Source organism: Carcharodon carcharias, chromosome 5 (genome assembly GCF_017639515.1).
Source record: "Carcharodon carcharias isolate sCarCar2 chromosome 5, sCarCar2.pri, whole genome shotgun sequence".
Classification (NCBI taxonomy): Eukaryota; Metazoa; Chordata; class Chondrichthyes; order Lamniformes; family Lamnidae; genus Carcharodon; species Carcharodon carcharias.
The window spans coordinates 109,144,711-109,172,490 of NC_054471.1; the positions used below are offsets into that span (position 1 = coordinate 109,144,711).

Here is a 27,780-nt window from a genome sequence, read left to right on the forward strand (position 1 = left end):
ATCTACTCTGTCAAGCCTCCTCAGAATCTTTTATGTTTCAGTAAGAACCCTCTCATTCTTCTGAACTCCAATGAAAAAGGCCCAACCTGCTCAATTGTTCCTCATAAGACCACTCCATTGTCCCAGGAATCAACCAAGTGAACCTTCTCCGAGCTGCCTCCAATGCAAGTAATGATGTAGTCAGTGCTCTAGGTGTGGTCTTGTTAATATCTTATACAGCTGTAGCAAGACTTACCAACTTTTATACTCCATCCCCCTTGCAATAAAGGCCAGCATTCTTAATTACTTGCTGTATCTGCATGCTAACTTGTTTGTGATTCATGTATGAGCACACCCAGATTTCCCTGTACCGCAACATTCTGCAATTGCCCTCCATTTCTATTCCACTCACTTAACTAGTCTATTTCCCTTATCAGACTCTTTGCATCTTCTTCACAATTAGCTTTCCTTCCTATCTTTGTTTAGTCAGCAAATGTGGCTACTACAGACTCACTCTGGAATTTTCCACCCCCATTGGCATCGGGCATCATGACAGGCATGAGTGGACAATATGGCAAGAAGGCCAAAAATTGGTTTTACATCATCGTGAAACCAGTTTGCAATTGTCCGCTCTGCCAGTCAATGGCAGGCTGTGTTTCCCACCACTGGATGTCAGGAACATCATTTTAATACATTTGCATCTAATTATAATCCCCACTTGCCAGAATCATCCAGGCATGTCAGCATGATTGCACACTGACATGTTTCACTTGGGACTTGGAGGTTTGTTTACCTACCTTTCTTCAGGCAGCACTCAGTCATTAGCGTCGGACTTCACAGGCAGCACTACACCCACTAGGTGAAGTGGCCTCAGGCAAAGGAAGAGGCTGCAGGGTGAGGGCTGTACTGGGGAAAGGGGAGCACATGTTGATCCGTGCAAGTGGCCTCAAGATGGTGAGGGCTGAGGAAGCAGTCTCTAGAGGACTTGAGGCCAGATGGTGATGTGAGAGAGTGAGTGGTGATGTTGTTGAGCTGGGAGTGCAATGCCAGTGAATGTGTGATGGCCTTGTGAATGTGAGAGTTTAGAGTGATGAGATGATTGCCTTACCCTGGTGGCACAGATGAGGTCATTCATCCATTTTCTTTGCTGGATGGCCAACCTCTTCTGTGCAGCATTGGCACCGACCACCTCTGTCACCGCCTCCCAAGCCAGAGTGGTGAGACTGATTGGCCTCCTGCAGCCAGAGCAGGGCCTAGAGGACATCATGGCGGGCCTCCACAGTGTCCACAAAGTGTCCCAAGGATGCGTCACTGAATCAGGGGGCTGCACTCTTCTTGGATTTTGAGTCCATGTCTTCACCAGTGCCCTCCTGGGCTGCAAGCATTGAGAAGTGTTCGCGCAGCTGCTGTTTAAATATGGCACCCTGCGTGAGGAAGCAGCAAGGTAAAGGTGTAGCAGGCAACTTGGAGGACGCCCGCCAGCAAGACGGCATGTTTCCTGTGGCTGCACAATTAATAAGGCGGGAATGGGACAACACAGAGCAAAAAGCCACCATTGCGGACTGGGGGTAAAACGTCCTTTTACTGCCCACTACCTCACTTAGTGTAAATCTGGGATGATTCCGCCCTCTGTCTCTTCATTCAAGTCATTAGTATAGATTGTAAATAGTTGAGGCCCCAGCATTGATTCCTGTGGTGCCCCACTAGTTAACAGTTTGCCAACCTGAAAAATGACCCATTTATCTTGATTCCTGTCTTTCTTGTTAGTCAATCCTCCATCCATGCTAATATATCACCCCAACATCATGAGCTCTTATTTTGTGCAGTAATCTTTTATGTGGCATCTTATCGAGTGCCATTTGGGAAATCCAAATACGATATATCTACTGGTTCCTCTTTATCCATCCTGTTGTTACATCCTCAAAGTGTACTAATAAATATATCAAACAAAATTTCCTTTTCATAAAACCATGCTGACTCTTCTTGATTGTATTATGATTTTCCAAATGTGCTGTTACTATTTCCTTAATAATAGATTCTATCATTTTTCCAATGACAGATTTTAGGTTAACTGGCCACAGTTTCCTGCTTCTGTCTCCCTCCTTTCTTGAAGTTTTCCAATCCTCTTGGACCTCTCCAGAATCTAAGGAATTTTGGAAGATCACAACCAATGCATCTACTATCTTTGCATCCACTTCTTTTAGGACCCTAGAATGCAGGCCATCAGGTCCAAGGGACTTGTCAGCCTTCAGTCCCATTAGTTTTCCTAGTACTTTTTCTCTAGGGATTGTGACTGTTTTATGTTCCTGCCTCCCTTTTGCCAGCTTGATTTTCTATTATTATTGGGAGGCCTTTTGTGTCTTATACTGAGGGGACAGATTCAAAATACTTGTTCAAAGTTTCTGCCATTTCATTGTTTCCCATTATGAATGTCCCAGTCTCTTCCTTTTTATAAACTTGTAGAAGCTTTTACTGCCTTTTTTTCTCTTGCTAGTTACTCTCATTCTAATTTCTCCCTCTATCATTTTTATGTCATTCTTTGCTGGTTTCTAAAATGTTCCTAATCTTCTGACCTACCACCCATCTTTGCAGAATTGTACCCCTTTTCTTTCAATCTGATACCATCCTTAACTTCCTTAGTTAGCCACAGATGGTGAAGCCTTCTTGAAGATTCTTTCTCAATAGAATATAACTTTTGTTGAGAGTTACGAAATAATGGCAGACATTTGAGATAGGTATCTACCATCTTCCTTTTTAAGCTATTTTCCCAGTCTAGCTAACTCTGTCTTCATACCTTTGTGGTTGCCTTTTGTTTAAGTTTAAGATCCAAGTGTCGTACCCTCAAACTTGTCATGAAACTAACATTTTTTTTCATTATATTATTGTAGTTTATTGCAAATAGGTTTATGGGTGTAAGCATGGAGGGTTGTCTGTGTAGCTGATTTAATTGAATTAGAGTCAGGTAGATTGCAAGTTTGAAATTATCAAAAGAAGTTAGGGGTAAAAGGCATTTGGAATGCTGGTGAGTAAAAATGGGTGAGGGCCTAGCATGTAGGGTGTGAAAGAAAGTTGCATTTTTAGATAAGTGACGGGGTTGTTTAGGTTTCAAAGGGATGATAGGATGTTTACAACTAACAAGATAAGCAAGGCCAAGCAGTATATTTATTTTTCTCATAGGTATTGACCATATTAGCACCATGAAAGATTTTTATATTATGGGAAAAGTAAAGTTCCAAAGACATATAGAACAGTGGAATATACAGATTAAAGAGAGCGAAACACATACAGGGAGGAATGGAAGGTTATGTGAGGGGCCATGTAAAATCTAAGAGGACCATGTAAAACAGCCCTGGGGAAGCCTCCAGCCACTTTTGCAGAAATCTGCTGTGTTCTGTAACCAAAGGTGGAGGAAAGCCTTTGGAATTCCACTGTCAAGTGGGTGCTGTAGTAAACTTGTTGGCTTGCTCTTTAAATTTAAAATCTATTTTGGACTGTTACCTTAAAGGGGGTGTGTAGCTGGAAGTCAGGTTAATTAGGAATTTTGGAATTTGTTATAGTATTAAGTAACTGATACCTTATATATGTGCTTGAAATCTTTTCTTTTGTTAATAAATGTTTTGTTTTAGTTTTTAAAATCTCTAAAGGTGTTAGTGGACTCATTACCTCTGAATTCGGTGCACAAATCTTCTCATAATAAACACAAATTGAAAAGCTGTTGTGATAGCATGGCCAAGTTTTCCTTGTGGATTTGGTCCGCCTGGCACATATCACCTACAACTTCATAACAAACGGAATATAAAATTCTAACATGTTATAAATTATTCTTTCCTCAAGGATCCTTTACTATGAAATTATTAATTAATCTTGGCTGATTACAAATGACCAGGTCTAAAATGGTCTGTTCCTTGCTTGGTTCCAGAGTGTATTGTTCTGAGAAACTCCTAAATACACTATGAACTCATCCACCAAGCTAACTTTGCACATTTAATTCATCCAATCTGCATGAAGGTTAAAATCGCCCATGATTATTGCAGTACCTTTCTTATAAGCCTCCATTATTTCTTGATTTATAATATGTCCTATTGTGCAACTACTATTAGGGGGCCTCTCAACTACTCCACTGGTGACTTTTTCCCCTTGTTATTTATCTCCACCCAAAATGATTCTACATCTTGATCTTCTGAGTCAAGATCATTTCTCACTGCTTTACTGATCTCATCCTTTAACAGAGCTATCCTACTTCCTTATCCTTTCTTCCTATCCTTCCAAAATGTCAAATATCTTTGAACATTCAGTTCCTAGCTTTGGTTACTTTGCAAACTCATCATCATATCATACCCATTATGTATATGTGTGCTATCAATTCATCCATCTTGTTTAGAATGCTGCATGCACTCAGACAAAGAGTCTTTAATTCTGTCTTTTTACTTTTTTTGGACTCTGATCCCATTGCTGGTGAACTCTTATTCTTGTATGCTCAGTCTCTTCTCATCACTCTCTGGTTATTGTTACCTGTATCGCTAACCTGCACTATTAACTTGTCCTTTCTCATGAACTTTCCAAATCTCCCCTCACATGAACCCTTCCCCCAACTATGTAATTTAAATCTCTCTCTGCAGCCCCAGTTATATGATTTTCCAGGACACTGGTCCCAGTGTGGTTCAAGTAGAGTCCATCCCAATGGTACAGCTTCCACTTTTCCCAGTACTGGTGCCAGTGTCCCATGAATCAAAACCCATTTCTCCCAAACCAGTCTGAGTCATGCATTCAACTCTGATCTTACTTACCTTAAGTCAATTTGCCCATGAACTCCCAGTCCTGGTTGCAGAGAATAGTATCTATTCCCGACTGCACAGACTCCTATCACCAGTATATTTTTTTCCACTCCCCTCACTTGAATTGCTTCCTGAATGATTGTGCTTTGGCCAGTTTGTCCATCCATCCAGCAGCCCTTGTTCTCATCCATACAGAAAGGAATTACCTGATAACTGTCAGCCAAAGTCAAGGGCTGACACTCCTCCATCCCTACATCCCCAAATCTGCCTAACTTGTAGTCACATCCTCCTGTCCTTGATCACATTGACCACTTCTAAAGTCCTACTTAACGAGGGATTGTGACTGCCTCCTGGAACAAAGGGTTTATGTAACTCTCCCTGATGCCCTGTAATGTCTGCCGCTCAGACTCCAACTCAACCACTCTTTGCCAAAGTTTCTCAAATGCAAACACCACAGATATAGTTGGCTGGGATTGCAATGTTCTCCCCAGCTCCCAAATGCCGTAGTTATGACACACAGCCTGCCCTGCCATGTCCATCTAACCTTATTTATTTGATTAGTTAATTAATTACAAATTCAGTAAATAAATAAAGTAATAATAAAGCAAGTTACAGTTTCCTAGCTTAGCGACCAAAGAAAAACACTCAACTGCCACTGGAGGTTAAGAATGTTAAAAGTAACATCCCCTTCCCTCTCTGCCTGAGACACGGTTGACCATACCATCTTCCTCCAGTGCTGCTCCTCCCTTGTCCAGCTGGGTGGCACTCCATTAGCCCAGTTCCATGCTTACCTATCCAATCGGAGGCACTTGCAACAGCCTTCCTTCCCTCTCCTACAGTGTTACCTCTGATTCCCCCAAGAACCGATCCTTGGACCCTCCTATTACTAATCTACATTTTGCTCCTTTGCAATGTCATATTCTGCATGTATACTGATGACACCCAGCTGTACCTCAGCACCATCTCTCTTGACTCCTCCATTATGTTGAATTCTTCATACTGTTTGTTCAACATAATACTGATTGAGCAGGAATTTCCTCAGACTAAATACTGAGCAGGCTGAAGCAATTCCCTTAGGTTCCTGCCAAAAATTCTATTCCTTAGCCACCAGCTCCATCCCTCACCTAGGCAACTGTCTGAAGCTGGATCAGACCTTTCACAATGTTGGTGTTGTTTCTGACCGAGATGAGCTTCTGAGCTCCACATATCCATTCCATGACCAAAACTATCAACTCTGTAACATTGCCCAACTCTGCCCCTGCTTCAACCCATCTTCTGCTGAGACCTTTATGCCTTTAACTACCTGTATCTTAACTCACACTAAATTCAATTCACCCAGCAACCCTGAGGTCACCGACCTACACTAGCTCCTATGAAGTGCCTTAGATCATTTAACTAGGTTAAAGGTGCTATATAAATGCAAGTTGTTGCTTTTATTTCGCACAGATAGAAACTTTACAGTGTAATTCAAATGTGGAGTCATTTAGTGAATACTTAGGCAAGAGCAACAAGAAGTTCAGGTGGTTGGCTCTCAACCGCACATACAGAGAGCTCCATTTTCACAAATTATTTCAATTTGATAAATTATATTTTCACGAATGTGTATATAACCTTTTCATAAATTTAAGTTTCAAAGATGTTCTACAGGAACCAATGAATTAACCATATAATTTACTTCAATGATAATATTAAAATTAAAAAGGATATTGACTGTATAAGTGTGTACAACTCATCACATACCTGTAATTGTTGTTTGTCTAGGATAAGCTGTTTTCTCCTTGACCATGATATCTGTAGATTATCAGGATTTGAATCTGAATATTTATCTTCTACACTTTGCAGTAAACTACCTGCATTGCTAAACAGACGTTTACAAAAAGTTACAAAGTATTGAAATGTATATTCTTCGTACATGAAACACTAGCATGTCCAAAATCCAAAAGCTTTTATATTAGAAAACAGGATTTCTATTCAAGAACCAATGCTGTTAGCTATTGCCTAATTTCTTTCGTTTTTGCCTTTGATACAGTTTCAACAGATTTCACCCATGAAGGTTTTCAGGACATTAGAAAAACTTTAATAAGATAAGGATAAGTTAAACTAAAGCGAGAGAGTCCAAGCTTTTTATTTTCATGTCTAACGTGTAACTTGGGAGCAGCAGGGTGGCGCAGTGTTTAGTGCTGCTGCCAGGGACCCGGATTCGATCCTGACCTCAGAAGTCTGTCTGTATGGAGTTTGCACATTCTCCCTGTGTCTGTGTGGGTTTCCTCCGGGTGCTCCGGTTTCCTCCCACCCTCCAAAGGCATGCTGTTTAGGTGGATTGGCTACGGTAAATTGTGTGTCAGTGTGTGTGCATGTGAGCGTGTGCCCTTGAAGGACTGGTGTCCCGTTCTGGGTGTACCTCACCTAGTGCCCAGCTCCGACTCCCCACGATCCTGAATTGGATGAAGTGGTTCTGGAAAAGTGAGTGAGTGAATGTAACTTGGATCAGTGGATCATATGTAAATTATAAATTTACCATCTATATTAATTTACTTATATTGTAAGGTGCTGTTACCAGATCATTTTTAGGATTTTACCCAAAAAAGGGACAACAGCATTAAGAATAGCTCTTTATAAACATCTTGATTCACAAAATTCAAACAAGAAAAATCAGAGAGTAGTAAAAATAGAAGTCTGTTGCCAAAACTTTGTCGGTTGGATTGCCAAAATTTGTGGGCTGAACAAGATCCACTGGGAAATTAGAGGGGAAACTGAAATCATAGCACAGGGAAACGATTAAAATCTAAATGTACAATTTTCATGTATCTACAGCTAGGATTCCATCAAGACACATGCATTGCGATTAAAAAAATTCAAGTAATTCTAATGAGTATAACCTTTCAGGTAGATACAAAAGATCCCATTCCATCATTTTGAAAAGCAGGGGGGTTAACCCCAGTGTCTGGGCCAATATTTATCCCTCAGCCGACAATTTAAAACAAATTATCTGGTAATTATACCAAATTGTGGAACCTTACTGGCTACTGTGCTTCCTGCATTATGCTAGTGGCTGCATTTGAGAAATACACAAAAGTGTTCTGATGAAAGGTCACAAATCTGAAAGGTTAACTTTGTTTCTCTCTCCACAGATATAGCCAGACCTGCTGAGTATTTGTAGCATTTCCTGTTTTTACTTCAAAAGTACTTCATTGTTTAGTACTTTAAGATAACCTGAGCTCATGAAAGGCACAACATAAAATTCTTATTATTCAACTCTCTCTCAGAACCTGGCGATCTTTAGTTAAACCATGGGTCTCTAAGTTTTTTGTTTTTATGAGCTGCTTTGGTGCATATTAAAGAGCCTCAGAGGCCACACAAAGTTTAAACCTATGTGCCGGTTGGGATGCATATATAGTTCCCATCACTTATAGTATAGAAGTGGTGCTAACTTGATTTATGTACTTTCGAACCTCAGGACATGAAAGGACATCAGTGTGGCCGTTCCAGACCCCAGCTACTGGCTAGAAATGGCAAAGGTCAGAATACCCTACAGCTTACAATGGAACTGCTCTGGGATTCAGAGACACTATAATTGCTGTCACTAGTGAAATCCAGAGGAGAGGGAGTTCCCACCTTTAGATCCCAATAGTGGCTATATATGTATATCTATATATATCTATATACTTTGTGTGCCCTTTGTTGCTAACTTTAATCAGTGTGCATTATATGATCACAGCATATATATATGCTATGTATAATTAATTTCTTCTTTAAATTTATGTTCATATCTAAATCTGTCAACATTTCCTTCTTTCTTTACATACACTGGCTTTTCTTTTCAGTTTTATTTATATTCAGATTATTAAAATAACGTGCATACTTATGGTGCTCAACAACTTGTGCTTGAAGTTTAACTTCTTGCAGAAATCTTGCAATACAAGGATGGTAGGAAGGCAGCTGGAACTTTAAGGAACTCTTCTCCCTTTTCAATTCTGCTAATTTCTTGTTGAACTTGTCAGCTACAACAAAAACAAATTATAATTTAAAAACTGTTGACACAATTGCTATACTTCAAAAATGAAAACTAAGTTTATTTACAACATGAGAATGAGACTTAAGGTTTAAAATTGATCCACAGCACAATTGTTTGTCAGATTGCAAATTATCAAAAGCAAATAAGACATACTTGCACAGCATAGTTCCGAAGAAGTTTTAGTTTAGGCTAAAAATAATTAACTATATATAGAATAGCAGTGGAAAAGCAAATTTAGCAGAAAAACTATCTAAAGCTAAGCACAGATAATTCAGTGCAGTATTGGAGATGCAGGATTCCAGTGCCATAACCAACTGTAGTGCAGAGTCTTCAACCAAAAATTAGAGAGATCTCAAAACAAAACAGAGAAATAGAATGAAGCCGGCAAAGTGATTGTCACGGCAGGTCAAATTAACAGTTGCTTTCTGTGCCATTTGTGTGCCCTTTGTTGATAACTTTAATTGGTGTGCATTATATGATCACAGCATTTTTAGTTGAGTATGATATTTCCCCAACTGCATAAGTCACCAGGTGATCCAAGTGAGAATGTGAATGAACTAGGATGTGTCCACTCAGAAGCCTCATTTTAACTGAAGAGGGTTTGTGCTACATGAGAGACAAATTTACATGACTACATCGTCATGATGTCACAGAACAGCTGCAGGGCATCCTGAAGGGGGAGGGTGATAAGGCAGAGGTCATGTTGGTACCAATGACATAGGTAGAAAGAGGGATGAGGTCTTGCATCACAAATTCAGAGAGTTAGGTAGTAGACTAAAAAGTAAGACCTCTCAGGGTATAATCTCTAGAATACTCCCAGTGCCACGTGCTAGCGAGCTCAGAAATAGGAGAATAACGCAAATTAATATGTGGCTTAAGAGTTGGTGCAGGAGGGAGCATTTTAGATTCCTGGATCACTTGGAAGGTTTCTGGGGAAGGTGGGACTTGTACAAGCAGGACGGTCGACATCTGAACCAGAGTGGGACTAACATCCTTGGGGTGGGGTTTGCTAGTGCTGTTGGGAGGAGGTTAAACTAATTCGGCAGGAGGAGGGGACACAGAATATTAGCAGAATAGGGACACATCATAATACAATAAAACAATCAAGTCAGAGGGAGTACAGCTGCATTAAGGTTCAAGAGAGTAAGGCAAAAGCTGGATGGCCTCTACTTTAAAGCCAGGAGTATTACAGGTAAAATGGATGAGTTAAGGGTGAGGATTGATACGTGGAATTGTGATAAAGTAGTCATCACTGAGATGTGGTTGAGGGGGGAGGGCAGGATTGGCAGCTCAACATTCCAGGGTATAGAATCTTCAGGCGAGACAGGGGAGGGGGTAAAAGAGGAGGCATTGATTATTATTTAAAGAGTCAGTTACTGCACTAAGAAGAGATGATATCTTGGAAGGGGCATCGAATGATGCTTTGTGGGTAGAGCTTAGGAATAAAACAGGTGCAGCCACATTGTTAAGTGTTTATTATAGACCCCCAGATAGTCAGCAGGAAATTCAAGAGCAAATATGTACACAATTTGCAGAGGTGTGTAAAAACAATAACAATAGGGTAATTATATTAGGTGATTTCAACCCCCAACATTAATTGGGATAGAAATAGTATTAAGGGCATGGATGGAGTGGATTTCCTGAAATGTGTACAGGAGAACTTTTTCAGTCAATATGTAGAGGGTCCAACAAGGGAACGGCGCAGTGCTGGACCTAATTCTGGGGAATGAAGCTGTACAGGAGGCTGAGGTGGTGGTAGGGGAGCATTTTAGTGATAGTGACCACAACATGGTACAGTTTAAAACAAAAACAAAAAAACTGCGGATGCTGGAAATCCAAAACAAAAACAGAATTACCTGGAAAAACTCAGCAGGTCTGGCAGCATCAGCAGAGAAGAAAAGAGTTGACGTTTCGAGTCCTCATGACCCTTCGACAGAACTTGAGTTCGAGTCCAAGAAAGAGTTGAAATATAAGCTGGTTTAAGGTGTTGGCGGGGAGGGGGGGGGGGGGGTGGAAAACAGAGAGAGAGAGAGAAGTGGAGGGGGGTGGTGTGGTTGTAGGCAAAAGCAGTGATAGAAGCAGATCATCAAAAGATGTCACCCACAATAGAACAAAAGAACACATAGGTGTTAAAGTTGGTGATATTATCTAAACGAATGTGCTAATTAAGAATGGATGGTAGGGCACTCAAGGTATAGCTCTAGTGGGGGTGGGGGGAGCATAAAAGATTTAAAATATTTAAAAATAATGGAAATAGGTGGGAAAAGAAAAATCTATATAATTTATTGGAAAAAGACAAAAGGAAGGGGGAAACAGAAAGGGGGGTGGGGATGGAGGGGGGAGCTCAAGACCTAAAGTTGTTGAATTCAATATTCAGTCTGGAAGGCTGTAAAGTGCCTAGTCGGAAGATGAGGTGTTGTTTCTCCGGTTTGCGTTGGGCTTCACTGGAACAATGCAGCAAGCCAAGGACAGACATGTGGGCAAGAGAGCAGGGTGGAGTGTTAAAATGGCAAGCGACAGGGAGGTTTGGGTCATTCTTGCGGACAGACCGCAGGTGTTCTGCAAATCGGTCGCCCAGTTTACGTTTGGTCTCTCCAATGTAGAGGAGACCACATTGGGAGCAACGAATGCAGTAGACTAAGTTGGGGGAGATGCAAGTGAAATGCTGCTTCACTTGAAAAGAGTGTTTGGGCCCTTGGACAGTGAGGAGAGAGGAAGTGAAGGGGCAGGTGTTGCATCTTTTGCGTGGGCAAGGGGTGGTGCCATAGGAGGGGGTTGAGGAGTAGGGGGTGATGGAGGAGTGGACCAGGGTGTCCCGGAGGGAGCGATCCCTACGGAATGCCGATAGGGGGGGGTGAAGGGAAAATGCGTTTGGTGGTGGCATCATGCTGGAGTTGGCGGAAATGGCGGAGGATGATCCTTTGAATGCGGAGGCTGGTGAGGTGATAAGTGAGGACAAGGGGGACCCTATCATGTTTCTGGGAGGGAGGAGAAGGCGTGAGGGCGGATGCGTGGGAGATGGGCCGGACACGGTTGAGGGCTCTGTCAACGACCGTAGGTGGAAAACCTCGGTTAAGGAAGAAGGAGGACATGTCAGAGGAACTGTTTTTGAAGGTAGCATCATCGGAACAGATGCGACGGAGGCGAAGGAATTGAGAGAATGGGATGGAGTCCTTACAGGAAGCGGGGTGTGAGGAGCTGTAGTCGAGGTAGCTGTGGGAGTCGGGTTTGTAATGGATATTGGTGGACAGTCTATCACCAGAGAGGTCAAGGAAGGGAAGGGAAGTGTCAGAGATGGACCACGTGAAAATGATGGAGGGGTGGAGATTGGAAGCAAAATTAATAAATTTTTCCAAGTCCCGACGAGAGCCTGAAGCACCACCGAAGTAATCATCGATGTACCTGAGAAAGAGTTGTGGAAGGGGGCCAGAGTAGGACTGCAACAAGGAATGTTCCACATACCCCATAAAGAGACAGGCATAGCTGGGGCCCATGCGGGTACCCATAGCTACACCTTTTATTTGAAGGAAGTGAGAGGAGTTGAAGGAGAAATTGTTCAGTGTGAGAACAAGTTCAGCCAGACGGAGGAGAGTAGTGGTGGATGGGGATTGTTCGGGCCTTTGTTCGAGGAAGAAGCTAAGGGCCCTCAGACCATCCTGGTGGGGGATGGAGGTGTAGAGGGATTGGACGTCCATGGTGAAGAGGAAGCGGTTGGGGCCAGGGAACTGGAAATTGTTGATGTGACGTAAGGTGTCAGAGGAATCACGGATGTAGGTGGGAAGGGACTGGACAAGGGGAGAGAGAAGGGAGTCAAGATAACGAGAAATGAGTTCTGTGGGGCAGGAGCAAGCTGAGACGATCGGTCTACCGGGGCAGTTCTGTTTGTGGATTTTGGGTAGGAGATAGAAGCGGGCCGTCCGAGGTTGGGCGACTATCAGGTTGGAAGCTGTGGGAGGAAGATCCCCTGAGGAGATGAGATCAGTGACAGTCCTGGAAACAATGGCTTGATGTTCAGTGGTGGGGTCATGGTCCAGGGAGAGGTAGGAGGAAGTGTCTGCAAGTTGACGCTCAGCCTCCGTGAGGTAGAGGTCAGCGCACCAGATGACAACAGCACCACCCTTGTCAGCAGGTTTGATGACAATGTCAGGGTTGGACCTGAGAGAATGGAGTGCAGCAAGTTCAGAGAGAGAGAGATTAGAATGGGTGAGAGGAGCAGAGAAATTAAGACGACTAATGTCGCGTACAGTTTAAGTTTGTTATGGACAAAGAAATAGACAAGTTGCAAGAAAATGATTTGGATTGGGGGAGAGTGGAGTTTAGTAAAATAAGGCAGGATCTGGCCAAGGTAGACTTGGAACAGCTACTTGTGGGGAAATATACAGAGGAGCAGTGAGGGAGCATTCAAAAAGGAAATGGGGAGGGTACAGGCTCAACATGTTCCCTTTAGGGTGATAGGAAGGAGTAACAAGCCCAGAGAACCATGGATGACCAGAGATATTCAGGTTACGATGAGAAGGAAAAGAGAGGCTTTTAGCAGGTACAAGGGAAGCAAATCAACGGAGGCATTAGTGGAGTACAGAAAGTGCAGGGTGGAGCTTAAGAAAGCAATTAGGAGAGCAAAGAGGGGATATGAGAAAGCTCTGGCTGGTAAAAGTAGGGAAAATCCCAAGATATTCTATAAGTATACCAATGGGAAGAGGATAACCAGGAAAACAGAAGGGCCCATAAGGGACCATGGAGCAAATCTATGGGTGGAGCCAGATGACATCGCTAGAGTGTTGAATGAATACTTCACATCCGCCTTCACCCAAGAGAATGAGGATGAAGGTATCGAACTCTGGGAGAGAGTCTGCGAGGTTCTTGAGCAAATTGATATAGGGAGTGACAAGGTATTGGAGGTGTTGGCAGGGTTAAAAGTGGACAAATCTCCAGGTCCAGATCATTTGTGTCCCAGACTGCTGAGGGAGACAAGGGAGCAGATTGCAGGGGCTCTGACCCAAATTTTTAATTCCTCTCTGGCCACAGGGGAGGTGCCAGAGGACTGGAGAACAGCTAATGTGGTTAAAAGAAAAAATCTGTGGATGCTGGAATTTAGCCTATTTCGATCCCTTCCCCCCACCCCACCCCCACTAGAGCTATCTGTACCTTGTTCGTCCTGCTTTCTACCCTTAATTAGCACTTTCCTTTAGATAATACCACCACCTTCAACAGCTCTTTGTCCTTTTATCTGTGACATCTTTTGGTTATCTCCACCTATCACTGGCCCTCTATCCAGTTCTTCTTGTTTCCACCCGTGCCGCCCCCCCCCCCCCCCAACCAGCTTATATTTCACCATTATTCTATTTTTACTTAGTTCTGTTGAAGGGTCATTCAGACTCGAATAACGTGGTTCCATTATTTAACAAGGGTTGTACAGAAATGCCAGGGAACTACAGGTCAGTGAGTCTCACGTCAGTGGTAAGGAAACTATTGGAGAAAATTCTGAAAGACAATCTATATCCACTTGGAGAGGCAAGCTTTGATCAGGGATAGTCAGCATGGATAAAAGCAAAAAACTGTGGAAATCCAAAACAAAAACAAAAACACCTGGAAAAACTCAGCAGGTCTGGCAGCTTCTGCAGAGAAGTTAACGTTTTGAGTCCGAATGACCCTTCAACAGACCTAAGTAAAAATAGAAGCAAGGTGAAATGTAAGCTGGTTTTGCGGGGGGGGGGGCAAGTAGAGCTGGATAGAGGGCCAGTGATAGATGGAGATAACCAAAAGATGTCACAGTCAAAAGGACAAAGAGGTGTTGAAGGTGGTGATATTATCTAAGGAATGTGCTAATTAAGGGTAGAAAGCAGGACGAGCAAGGTACAAATAGGTGGGGGTGCGGTGGGGTGAAGGATTCGCAAAAGACTAAAAGGTAGAGGTAAAACAATGGATGGAAATACATTTAAAAATAATGGAAATAGGTGGGAAAAGAAAAATCTATATAAAATATTGGAAAAAAAGGGGAGGAAAATCGGAAAGGGGGTGGGGATGGAGGAGATGGTTCATGATTTAAAATTGTTGAACTCAATATTCAGTCCGGAAGGCTGGAAAGTGCCTAGTTGGAAGATGAGGTGCTGTTCCTCCAGTTTGCACTGAGCTTCCCTGGAACAATGCAGCAGGCCAAGGACGGACATGTGGGCATTTGAAGAGGTGACCAGGTGTGTAGATGATGGAGTGCATTTGATGTAATTTATATGGATTTCAGCAACGCCTTTGACAAGGTCCCACATGGGAGACTTATAAAGAAGGCAAATGCACATGGGATACAGGGTAACTTGGATTCAAAATTGGCTTTGTTGTAGGAGACAGAAGGTGATGACAGAAGGATGTTTTAGTGACTGGAAGCCAGTGTCCTGTGGCATACCACAGGGATCTGTGCTGGGTCCCCTATTACTCGTCATTTATATAAATAGCATAGATGACTATGTGGGGGGTAAGATTAGTAAGTTTGTGGATGACACAAAGATTGGCCGGGTGGTTAACAGTGAGGTTGAGTGCCTTGGGCTACAGGAAGATATAGACGGGATGGTCAAATGGGCAGATAAGTGGCAGATGAAATTTAACCCTGAAAAGTGTGAGGTGATACACTTTGAAAGGAGTAATTTGACAAGGAAGTATTCAATGAACGGCATGACACTAGGTAGTTCTGAGGAACAAAAGGACCTTGGCGTGTGTGTCCATTGATCTCTGAAGGCAAAGGGGCATATTAGTGGGGTGGTGAAAAAGGCATATGGGACACTTGCCTTTATCAATTGAGGCATAGATTACAAAAGTAGGGAGGTCATGTTGGAGTTGTATAGAACCTTGGTGAGGCCACAGCTGGAGTACTGTGTGCAGTTCTGGTCGCCACATTATAGGAAGGATGTGATTGCACTGGAGGGGGTGCTGAGGAGATTCACCAGGGTGTTGCCTAGGATGAAACATTTAAGTTATGAAGAGAGGTTGGATAGACTTGGTTGTTTTCATTGGAACAGAGAAGACTGAGGGGTGACCTGATCGCGGTGTAAAAGATTATGAGGGGCATGGACAGGGTGGCTAGGGAGCAGCTGTTCCCGTTAGTTGAAGGGTCAGTCAGGAGGGGACATGAATTTAAAGTGAGGGGCAGGAGGTTTGGGGAGGATGTGAGAAAAAACTTTTTTACCCAGAGGGTGGTGACGGTCTGGAATGCGCTGCCTGGGAGGGTGGTGGAGGCGGGTTGCCTCACATCCTTTAAAAAGTACCTAGATGTTCACTTGGCACGTCATAAGATTCAAGGCTATGGGCCAAGTGCTGGTAAATGGGATGAGGTAGGTAGGTCAGGTGTTTCTCATATGTTGGTGCAGACCCGATGGGCCGAAGGGCCTCTTCTGCACTGAGAGATTCTGTGAGGCTCAGGCAATTTTAACTCCTGGACCTCATTTATATGTGGGGATGCTGACTCCGTGCTGAACCTGGCAGGAATGATGTGGAAACCAGTCAGTGGGTGGGAAGAGGCAAAAACTGGGGATCCAAGAGAAAAATCCCAAGATATAAATTAATATCTTTAATCAACAATTAAATGTCTTAGAAATAAAATGTTGGAACCGAAAGCATACATTGCAAATGATTATTCAAACGTGGTTTAACTCAGAAGATTGGAGTCAGGAATTTTCATGAATATAGGTTGTTCTGAAGGATGCAAATGACAGGAAAAATAAGACATAACATTCAAGATTACGCAAGATAATCTCGATATCATGAAAACTGAAAATATTTTAGGGGAAGAAAAACAAATTAAATAGTTCATCTGGATCTAAAAGAAATTGTCACAGGACTAAGTTAACAATTGGATTTTGCTACATGCATCCAGGACAAATGAAGCAAGCCAACAGTATTTTACAGGTTACAAGAGAATGTACAGCTAATAACTTTGTAACAATAGGTGACCTCAAACAATTCAATATTAAGTGGAATGGCAAATGGAAGTGTTGAGACATAAATTGAACTAGTAAATTTGGCATAAAACTGCTTCCAGATGCAATATAATGGACTCCGTTGGGAAAGTTCACATCTAGAATGAGTTCCAGCAGCAATCAGGAAGATACTCACAACTCAGCATAACAGAATTTATTAAGATGGGTAATCATCATCCAATTCGCTTCACTCCACGTGATATCAAGAAACAGCTGAATGCACTGGATACTGCAAAGGCTATGGGGTCCTGGCAATAGTACTGAAGACTTGTGCTCCAGAACTTGCCATGCCCCCAGCCAAGCTGTTCCAGTACAGCTACAACATTGGCATCTACCTGGCAACGTGAAGAATTGCCCAGGTATATCCTGGATACAAAAAGCAGGACAAATCCAACCTGGCCAATTACTGCCCCACATCTACTCTTGATCATCAGTAAAGTAATGAAAAGGGTCATCAACAGTGCTATCAAGCAGCACTTGCTTAACAATAACCTGCTCACTAACACCCAGTTTGCGTTCCATGAGGGCCACTCAGAAGCAAGGCTGTAATGAGTCAGGAGCTAAAATGGACAAAAGAGCTGAACTCCCCAGGTGAGGTGAGTAACTGGCCTTGACATCAGCAGCACTTGACCAAGTGTGGCATCAAGGAACCCTAGAAAAGCTGGAGTTAATGGGAATCAGGGGGAAAACTCTCCACTGGTTGGAGTCACACCTAGCACAAAATAAGATGGTTGTGGTTGCTGGAGGCCAGTCATCTCAGCTCCATGATTGCACAATGTTCAGCACCATTTGTGACTCCTCAGATACTGAAGCAGTCCATGTCTAAATGTAGCAAGACCTGGACAATATCCAGGCTTGGGCTGACAAGTGGCAAGTAACATTCACACCACACAAGTGCCAGACAACGACCATCTCCAACAAGAGAGAATCCAACCATCATCCACTGAGGTTCAGTGGCACTACTGTCACTGAATCCTACACTATCAACATCCTGAGGTTACCATTGACCAGAACTGGGTTAGCCATATAAATACTATGGCTACAAGAACAGGTCAGAGGATAGGAATCATGCGACAAGTAACTCACTTCCTGACTCCCCAAAGCCTGTCCACCATCTACAACATGCAAGGCAGGAATGTGATAGAATACTCTCCACTTGCCTGGATGAGTGCAGCTCCCACAACGCTCAAGAAGCTTGACACCATCCAGCCCACTTGATAGGCACCACACCCACAAACATTCACTCCCTCCACCAACGACACACAGTAGCAGCAGTGTGCACCATCTACAAGATACATTGCAGGAATTCACCAAGGCTCCTTAGGCTGCACCTTCCAAACCCACAACCACTACCATCTAGAAAAACAAGGGCAGTAGATAAATGGGAATGCCATCACCTGGAAGTTCCCCTCCAAACCACACACCATCCTGATTTGGAAATATATTGCCATTACTTCACTGTTGTTGGGACAAAATCCTAGAACTCCCTCCCTTATAGCACTGTGGGTGTACCTACACCACAGGGACTTCAGCGGTTCAAAGCAGCAACTCTGCACCACTTTCTCAAGGGCAACTAGGGATGGGCAATAAATGCTGGCCCAGCTAGCAAAGCCCATGAATAAATTAAAAAAGTCAAATGTGAAATCTGACAAACAGAGATAGTTAAGGCCAGAACCAAAACATATAATTTCAAGAAAGCAACCGACAATAAAATGAGGGAGAAACTAAAATGTAATTAAAGACAAACAGAAAGCCCCAACTTCCACTCACTGGAGGTTAAAATCAGCAATTTGCCTTGTGGAGCATCCAGGAAGATGGTGGTGTAGTGGTAATGTCACTGGGCTAATAATCCAGAGGCCCAGGCTGATGCTCTGCGGGCATGGTTTCAAATGGCAGCTGGTGGAATTTAACTTCAATTAATAAATACAATTAATTTTAAAAATTCTGGTACTGAAAGCTAGTCTCAGTAATAGTGACCATGAACTATTATGAATTGTCAGAAAAAAAAAATCTGGTTCACTAATGTTCTTTAGGGAAGGAAATCTGCTGTTCCTACCAGATCTGGCCTCTATGTGACTCCAGGTCCACAGCAATGTGGTTAACTTTCAACTGTTCTTAAGAGATTGGCAACAAATGTTGGCCTTGCCAACAATGCCCAACCCCATGAGTAAATAAAAAGGCACATATCCCATTTCACTATCATATTCACAGCCCATTTACACATCAACACAATGGGACATATAACTTTTCAGTCCTATGCATTATGAGGAAATTCAGCTCATGTTCTCAAAAGGAACATAATTCCCTGGCTAATATAATATTTTAGAATAATGCAATTAACAATCATAGCAAAATCCAACAGTGCTCACCTTTCTCATAATCATCGTCCTGTATAGCCTTCTTCTGAAGATTCTTCAGTTTTAAGATCAAAGATTGAAGCTACAGATTAAAACAGAAAAAGTCTAAAAGGTAAAAACTAGAACAGAAACATATTTAAAATGGAACATACAGACACATTTGAACATTTCCAAAATGAATTCTTTGAAAATGGTGAATTTCACTATAACCAATATTCAACCTGTACGGAATTCTGCAGATCTTTTATAACAAAAAGGTATGGTTTGTGCAGGATCTGCTTCCTGACACCGGATGACATATAATACACACATAGATGGATAAGAAATAAGCGTAAACACACAACTTTGTAAACATATTTATTATTTCTTACACATTGCACATACACAAAATATTCCTTCCTTTAGTGCCAGTTGTTGACTATGCCAGCTAGTCACAATCAACTTTGCTCCTCAAAAAGGTGTCATGCAGAAAGTTCAACAAGATTTCCATGACATCAGTGTCAGATCTACTTATGGATGAAGTAGAAAAGTAGCTGAGTCAATTCAGATAATTTGGTTCTGCACAGATTTTACCCAATGTATGTGAGGGCAGCACACTGGTATGTAAAGTGCCCTCATCATGCCTCCAAGAAATTGGATAGCATCACTGTCTGAGTGATGTGAGCCAGCACAAAGCATTGTTCAACCACTACTTCTTTACTGGAGTATTCCCCATCACACCTCCATGTTAATGTTTAATTTTCTACCTGACTTGAGCTGGTTTCTGCTTTTTGCAGACCTATAACCTGGAGATCTCTCTGAAACAATCAAAATTAGATATAATAACAGGAGCAATATGATTCTAGCAAATGAGGTGATCCCTTTTTAAAAGAGCAGTAGACAGTGTAACCAAATATCAGAAACCGGAAAGGATGCATAATTTTCAATGTGTATTTAGGAATGGAGAGCTGCCATTGACTGAAGAAGTCAACTTAAACCTAAATATTTATCCATTGAATGTGCTTCAGTAGATTGATATTAAGACAACATTGGCTGGAAATTTCCATGCCCAATTGGGATGGGGGTTTTCGGTGGTGAGATCAGAAAATCTTGAGAGAAGGCCCTAGCTGCGTTCCCCCAGCGACATAAATCCAGGAAGGGATTGTCCCCTCCCCCTATCCATGGTGGGCCACATATACTGCTGTTGAAAGTCTGGAACTTAATATGAATACACTTGCATCTCATTGTGACCACACATCAGAATCACCCCGCCACATCAAACTTAAATGCCACATTGGTGTGATTTTAGAACAGCATGATTTACAACTGCCTTTAAAAGGCATGCACCTGGAGACCTGAACTTCGAGGGGAACTCAGAGGTGAGTGCACACAACTTAGTGCAGCACTTGCGAGGATCCCAATGCACAGAAGCAGCTCCACAGATTCAGAGGGGGTTCATAGGCAAGTCTCCACAGCGGCTTCTTTGTGGTGCTGTGGCAAGGGCAACAGTGCCGGAAAGAAGGGAGAGAAGGGAACCTCGGGGCAAGGGCTACAGTGCCAGAGAGATTAGAAGCTTGGGGCAAGGGCTACATGCGGGCAGGGGTAATGGAGCACGGACTGAAGGTTGCACACGAACACATGCGGGGGGGGGGGGGGGGGGGGGGCATTTAAGAAAATAGCCAGGCAAATGGAAAAACATGTCAAAGACGAGCACTCTTCCACAGCTAAGACCCTTTAGCTTTAGATCAATTGACATGCTTGGAGTCAGGCTAGTCAAGCAAATGTGTCCACTCAAGTAGCACTAATTCCTCACAGTGCCAATGATTGCTCCTCTGCTTTTAACCCCTCATGTGCAGACTTCAAAATCGAATAAGTGCTATGCTGCTGCATAACCACTGGGCAAGCTTAAGGATGTCCTTGGGAAAGGAGGGATGCGCTCCTAAACCCTTGCATTATATTTAAGTAGACATTGAAAAGTCACTCTCATGGTCCAAGCAAAGCGCAAAGCCTTGGGAGTGCAGGTTAAGACAATACCTGAGCCTGGCATGAGAGTTCAGGATGCAGTCGAGTGGCCGAAGCTGTCGCCACATGGTCGTGTGGGGTGGTGGTGTTTTGGTCAATCATCATGCGCATTAAACACTGGACAGTCACATGGTGGCCCGGACACTCTGGCATGCGTAAAGAGGCCTTGAGACGCAACCGCAGGCGAGGCCTTGACCAACAGTGGTCCTTAGAAGACAATTGCTGACCCTCGCATCTCTCTTTGATACTGCAGTAAGGAAACCATCAGGAAGATAGAGCCTGGTGATGGCGCTGTCTGCCTCATTGCTTATAGACATGAGAGAAGGGGGAGAAGACTACAACAAAGGCACCTGGCTCACCAAATGGAGCAGCAGAACCCTCAAGACCGGGGGGGGTGTCGGGCCTCCTCTGCTCACAGAGGATCAACTCCAGTCTATAGACTCAGGGTCTATAGACAGCTGCAGATGAGTGAGAACCAGTGTCTCCGACGACTGCTCACATTCAAGGAAGTTGGTCATTCACAAATGCCACATTCTGCAGGATTTGGCACCACGGGGACTTCGAGGGCATACACTGCCAGTGGCAGTGAAAGTGACTGCCGCATTCAATTTCTACTGCAGTGGCTCCTTCCAGGCTCACTGACGTTCAGTTTGGGCTCTGCAGGGTCACTCAGCTCCTGACCTCATTACAGCCTTGGTTCAAACATGGACTAAAGAGCAGAACTCCCGAGGTGACATGAGAGTGACTGTCCTTGACATCAAGGCAGCATTTGTGGCATCACGGAGCCCTGGCAAAACAGAAGTCAATGGGAATCGGGGAAAACTCTGTTGGTTGGAGTCATACCTAGCACAAAGGAAGATGTTTGTGGCTATTGAAGGTCAGTCATCTCAGTTCTGAGACATCACTGCAGGTGTTCCTCAGGGTGGTGCCCTAGGCTCAACCATCTTCAGCTGCTTCATCAATGCCCTTCCTTCCATCATAAGCTCAGAAGTGGGATGTTCGCTGATGATTGCACAATGTTCAGCACCATTTGCAACTCCTCAGAAACTGAAGCAGTCCATGTCCAAATGCAGCAAGACCTGGACAAAATCCAGGCTTGAGCCGACAAGTGACAAGTAACATTCGTGCCACACAAGTGCCCGGCAATGACCATCTCCAACAAGAGAGAATCTAACTGTCGCTCCTTGACATTCAATGGCATTATCATTGCTGAATCCTCCACTATCATCATCTCAAAATAAGTACAAATTGCAAATAGTTGTGACAGCTGCATCAAGTTTCTCTCCAGGATTTGGGCAGCTTGGCATTTACCATCTGCCTGCCATAACAGAAATTGGGGGCTCTTTGCAGGATATATGGCTGCTACCATCTGGGTTGACAAGGGTAGCAGACATATGGGAGCACCACCACCTGGAAGTTCCCCTCCAAGCCACTCACCACCCTGACTTGGAAATATATCGATGCTCCTTTAGTGTGGCTGGGTCAAAATCATGGAACTCACTTCCTAACAGCAGTGTGGGTGTACCTTCAGCACATGGACTGCAGCGTTTCAAGAAGGCAGCTCACCACCACCTTTACAAGGGCAATTAGGTATGGGCAATAAATGCTGGTCTAGCTAGTGATGCCTACATCCCATGAATGAATAAAAAAATCTTCCAGGGACAACACAAGCTGCAGGGCTGGCTCCTTGGGGATGAGGGCTACTTGCAAAGAACATGACTGATGACGCCAATGAGGCAGCCTCAGACTCCTGCTGAGAGAAGGTGTAACGAGGCTCATGCCACAACCCAGATCCTGAAAATGAGGTTCCGGTGCCTTGAAAGATCTGGTGGAGCACTCCAGGATGCTCCCCAGAGTATGTCACGCATTTTCATGACTTGCTACCTGCTACACAATCTGGCGACACAAAGGGGGGTGGGGGGGGGGGACCTGGACGATGAGATGGAAGAGTTGCACATCTCCTCCAATGAGGAAGAAGTCAAAGGGGGTGAGGGTAAGGAGACCCTGAAAGGCGAGGATTCATGCAATGAGGCCATTGCATTGGCCAGACGAGGCAGGCGTGGTCGCGAGGCCCTCTTTGCCACAAGATTCCAGGGGGATGCAGTGTGAACAGTCCTGAGATCTTCACATTGCATCTGGGAACATCTGACACCTGTCTGGCTGAGGGCATGAAGAGGGTCATGTCATGGAGACGCTGCTGAGATAAAGCGGGCAGATGGACTTTAACGGCACTTGATCCTTTGGCAAGCTTCATCACCTGTTCCCTTCAGCATTACACCTTCACCTGTCAGCAATGCTGATGAGATGGAGGGGCAGTCCTGCTTCTAAGGTGCTGAGAGCACACAGAAAACATCACAGAGCTCTGTGACGCTTGGGTACATGATTCTTGCAGCAAATACAAGCCACATCGAGGTGCAGGGATCACTGATCTAGAGAGTGATTTTGAAACTGGACAATCACTATGCTCAGAAGTTTACACACTGCTCTGGGAAGAGGCCCTGGGCTGTGACACTTGCCTTCATTTTATGCAGGAATCAAGATTTCACATCTGATTGACACAAACACTGCTCATCATCATAAGGAGCCATAGTCAAGGAGACATTCGTGGGAGTGTTGACTCAAAAGAGTTACATCTTCTTGACCTTTCTAACCCTGCCGCTTGGTCCATTCCCAACATCCACAGTGGTGGAGGCGGCCTGCTGACTGCTACACCCTGTTGTCTGTGATGACCTTGGTGGGCGTCCTCTGGAGGGTCAAGACCTGGAGAGCGCCCACGTGCTTTTGGGGTCCTGCTGTGTGGCAGTGCTGCCCTCCTCTGCCTGTGAAGCTGGAGCCATGAGGAAAAGGGGATTCAGATGGTCCAGACACACTGCAGTCGCCTGGGTGGATGGCCCTGGACTGTGCACCTGCTGATCCTCCTCCTTATGGGTGCCTGAGGGCTCCTGGCTGACTCCTTGAGAGGAAGGGGCAACTGGAACGAACTCAAGATGCCCGACACCACCTCTCGCATTGACGCTGATGGATGTCAGCAAGTGCCTCAGCGATGGAGTGCAGCTCCTGCAGTAGTGCAGAACTAATGTCCAGTGGCCACAACCCTACCAGTGTTGACCTCGGTGTGTTGACATGCTGGTGCTATCACCTCAGCCTGAAGGCGGATGGAATCCTTCATCATGCCTTGCAATCTGAGGAATACAGCAGACATCCCTTCTCAATGTTCCTGGGCTTGTCGTTGCAGCCCCAGCAACTGAGATAAGACCGTGTTCAGAGGCTCTTCATCTGAGTCGGACTCGGCAAATTCCTGATCTCCAGTACTCCTCCAAGACCCTGGGATGTCCCTGCCTCCATCTGCTACAGGTCAGACAGTGGGATGCCCCCACCAGATTGTGGCCCTGAGGCTACTCTAGAACTAGGTCCAACCAAGGTGTGTCTCTGCGCTGGTGGAGGGTGTGGATGAGCACTGTGATGGGACTTCAATCTTGATGCCTGCAGATTCCTCTTCCGTGGTGTCCTCAGAGCTAGAGTCGAAAATCTGGCTCATAGGCCCTCTCGCCTGCTTACCATATTGCCTGCGAAAGAAAGGAGAAATAGTTAGTGTATGGCAGGGGCCTGTGAAACAGGAAACATCATTCACAGCATGGTCGTCTGATGGATGTTACAATGCTGGGTCCACACTTGGTCAAGCATGGCTGACCTCACCGCCAGCACATGAATGGTCCACATCCTTGACAGCCAGCTGAGCTGCTCTATTTTCAAAGTCTTTCAAGGCCTTGATGTCAGGCATTTCCCCAGCAGCCTGGGACCTCTTCCTTTCGTTGTGTGCCAGCTTGTCCTGTATGAAGTCAGATGAAGAGTGTAAGCAGGACATCTGCGAGGCCAGATGAGAAGGATGCCTGGCATGTGTGGGTGCTGAGTGGTGCCATGGATGGGGTGAAGACACGATCTGCAGGGCAGATGAAGGTATGTGTGAGAGAGAGAGTGGTGATGACCCTTGAGCTGGCAGTGAGTGAGATCCTTGTGGATGTGTGATGGGTTTGTGAGTGTGAGAGTTGAGGGTGATGAGAAGAGTGACTTACTTTGGTGGAACAAAGAAGATCATTCATCCTCGTTCAGCACTAGGTGGCTGTCCTCTTTTGGAGTGCATTGGCACTGACTACCACTGCCTCCCATGCTGGATCGGTGACCTTGTTTGATCTTCCTCCAGAGCAGGGATAGAAGACATCATGGCAGGCCTCCACTGTGTCCAGTAGGTGCTCGAAGGAGGCATTGCTAAATTTGGGGACAGCATGTTTCCTAGCGATGGCAGAGACTGGGGTTCGAATTCCACCACGGCAGACAGTGAAATTTGAATTCAATAAAAACCTGTAATTAAATGTCTAACGATGACCACGAACCATATGGTTCACTAATGTCCTTTAGGGAAAGAAATCTGCCGTCCTTACCTGGTCTGACCTACATGTGACTCCAGACCACATCCCATGAACTAATAAAAGAAAAACCACAGGAAATATTTCACAAGTTTTATACAGGGTTGTTACAGAACAGATTCCCTAAAAACTATTAATCACAGGTGACTCAAGTGGGAAGTAATGATAACATCTGACAGCCTCCTTTAGTGTTTCAGACTAAGTAATAATAAGTGATACTCACTTTCATTTTGTAGGACATGACAAACTGTGTACCAAAATAAGGATCTCAAAATGTAAGACAAAATTCATTTAACAAGCAACAAAACAATCAGCTATCTCATAACAAAGATCATTAAGAACCTACAGCCCTAGAGTAACATTTTTTTCAGATAGTCACTGGATTGCTTCAACTCTGAGGTTGCAGGTAAATGGCAGTCACTCAATTTTTGAATATTGATTTCACAAGTTGAAACAATATTTTTACATCTACTTATTAACATTAATAATGCCTGGCCATATTTTAATCTTTTCTTTAAAAATATGGAAAATTTTATTTCAGCTGAAACTTTGCAAACAGTTTCAGAAGTTTTAGAAAATTCTAGTAAGTTACCATTTAAAATGGCATGAGAGTTGTAAAAGATGTTCTTGCTTTAAGGGAAGGACATTGTTGAATTCATAATTCAGTCTACATAAATTTTGTTTCAGAGCTTACCACTGCATTTAAGACATAATGAAGCATGCAAGATGAACATTAACTATTTAGAATACTGTGATAATACTAGCCTTTAATGTCATTCTGTTTTCAAGCAGGCAATCTTGAAGAATCAATTCATACCTCCTCAATAAGGAATTACATTTCTGGTCAAAAGCCGTGATGCTACTCTCATACCCTGAAGTTACAGATGAACCAGAAGAGTAATCAGAAGAATCAGTTGAACACAGAAATGGAAACTCTGCATCTAGTGAGAGTGAGTCATAAACCTGAGGCCTGTCCTTCGATTCTGTGTTTGTGCCACATTTAATGTCAACACTTTGACACACGTGCAAACAAGGAATCTCAACATTGTCCCTTAAAGGTTTGGGACAGAACTGATTTGTTGCTAAAGTATTAACATGATACTGTTTCAAATGTAGTTCAGTTTGGGGAAGCTGTAAAGTTGAAACAAATCCATTCTGCTGTAGTTCTTTACTGTCAGAATTAATACTGTGACAATTTAATGACATTTGTATGAAACTGAAGCTGGAAATGAAGGCATTAGCTGAATTTATTTCTTCATCTTTGTCCCAAGGCTGCAGTTTTTGCAAATTTTCACAATCCACTCGTTTATTTGGACTGGTAACAGCTTGTGGCTTGCTTACATCATTATCCTTGTCCTTTTCACACTGTGTGAGGCAAGCATCCTGCTTCTGTAGACAGCCTATTGGCAAATGCTTGGAGCAAGTATTAATTCCAGTGTGACAGGAGCCATCACAACCGTCAGTCCCCTGACAGTTAGAATCAGAACACCGAATGCTTTCTGACATGGTCATAGCTGGCTGAAAAGCTGCAACTACAGGACTTCCAGCAGTTAAGTGATTTGAAACTGTAATTTGCTGTTCTGCAAATTTGTCTTCCCTTAGATGCTTACGATTATTTAAACAGTATCCCTCCAGTTTATTATTATTAAAAGACAAGTCGGTACAAGTCTTTCTTTCATTTTCGACATGTTGTGATACAAAGTGGACACCGACAAGAGGAGGGTGATGTAACGTTTGTTCAACATCTTTCCTCATGTACCCTGGTCTCTTTGAAAGTTTCTTTTTGCAAGAACTGACTCCAGTCAATATTGAAATACAATGATCTGAAAAAAATAGAAATGAATACAATTTTTAAAAAAAAGTAATTCAGATCCCTAGTTGAATAATTGCTCTCAAATTTGGTTCTTCAATTAATATTGACCACAAACAACAAGATAAAGAACACAATCTCTACGGATTGTGGTTTATTTTGATTGGTAGGCAAGTGCTCTAACAATATTTGCACACAAGTATACGTAAATTACAGAAAATAACCCATGTGTCACAGATTGTGTAAATCACAAACATTACTGATACAAGTTATGAACATACAAAATAGCAGAAGTAGGTCATTCGACCCCTTCAGCCTGCTCCACCATTCAATAAGATCATGGCTGATCTGTTTGTGTTTTGAATTCCATATTCCCACCTACCCTCGATAACCTTTATTTCCCTTGCCTAACAACAATCTATCTACCTCCACCTTACAAATATTCAATAACCCCA

General features: G+C 43.6%; 1 protein-coding gene across 4 annotated transcripts in view; it reads right to left on the minus strand.

The window, feature by feature from the left end:
* The window catches only part of disc1 (DISC1 scaffold protein), a 192,315-nt gene that overhangs the window by 131,428 nt on the left and 33,107 nt on the right, over positions 1 to 27,780 (minus strand). For all 4 annotated transcript variants that reach the window (XR_005943131.1, XM_041188757.1, XM_041188756.1 and 1 more), the window contains exons 2-5: positions 26,281 to 27,338; positions 19,103 to 19,172; positions 8,617 to 8,755; positions 6,495 to 6,612 (exon numbers count right to left, since the gene is read on the minus strand). Coding sequence is in view for 3 of the 4 variants with exons in the window: in XM_041188757.1 (XP_041044691.1) it covers positions 6,495 to 6,612; positions 8,617 to 8,755; positions 19,103 to 19,172; positions 26,281 to 27,338 (1,385 nt within the window). In the remaining variant the exon portion in view is untranslated. The remainder of the gene's footprint in view (positions 1 to 6,494; positions 6,613 to 8,616; positions 8,756 to 19,102; positions 19,173 to 26,280; positions 27,339 to 27,780) is intronic.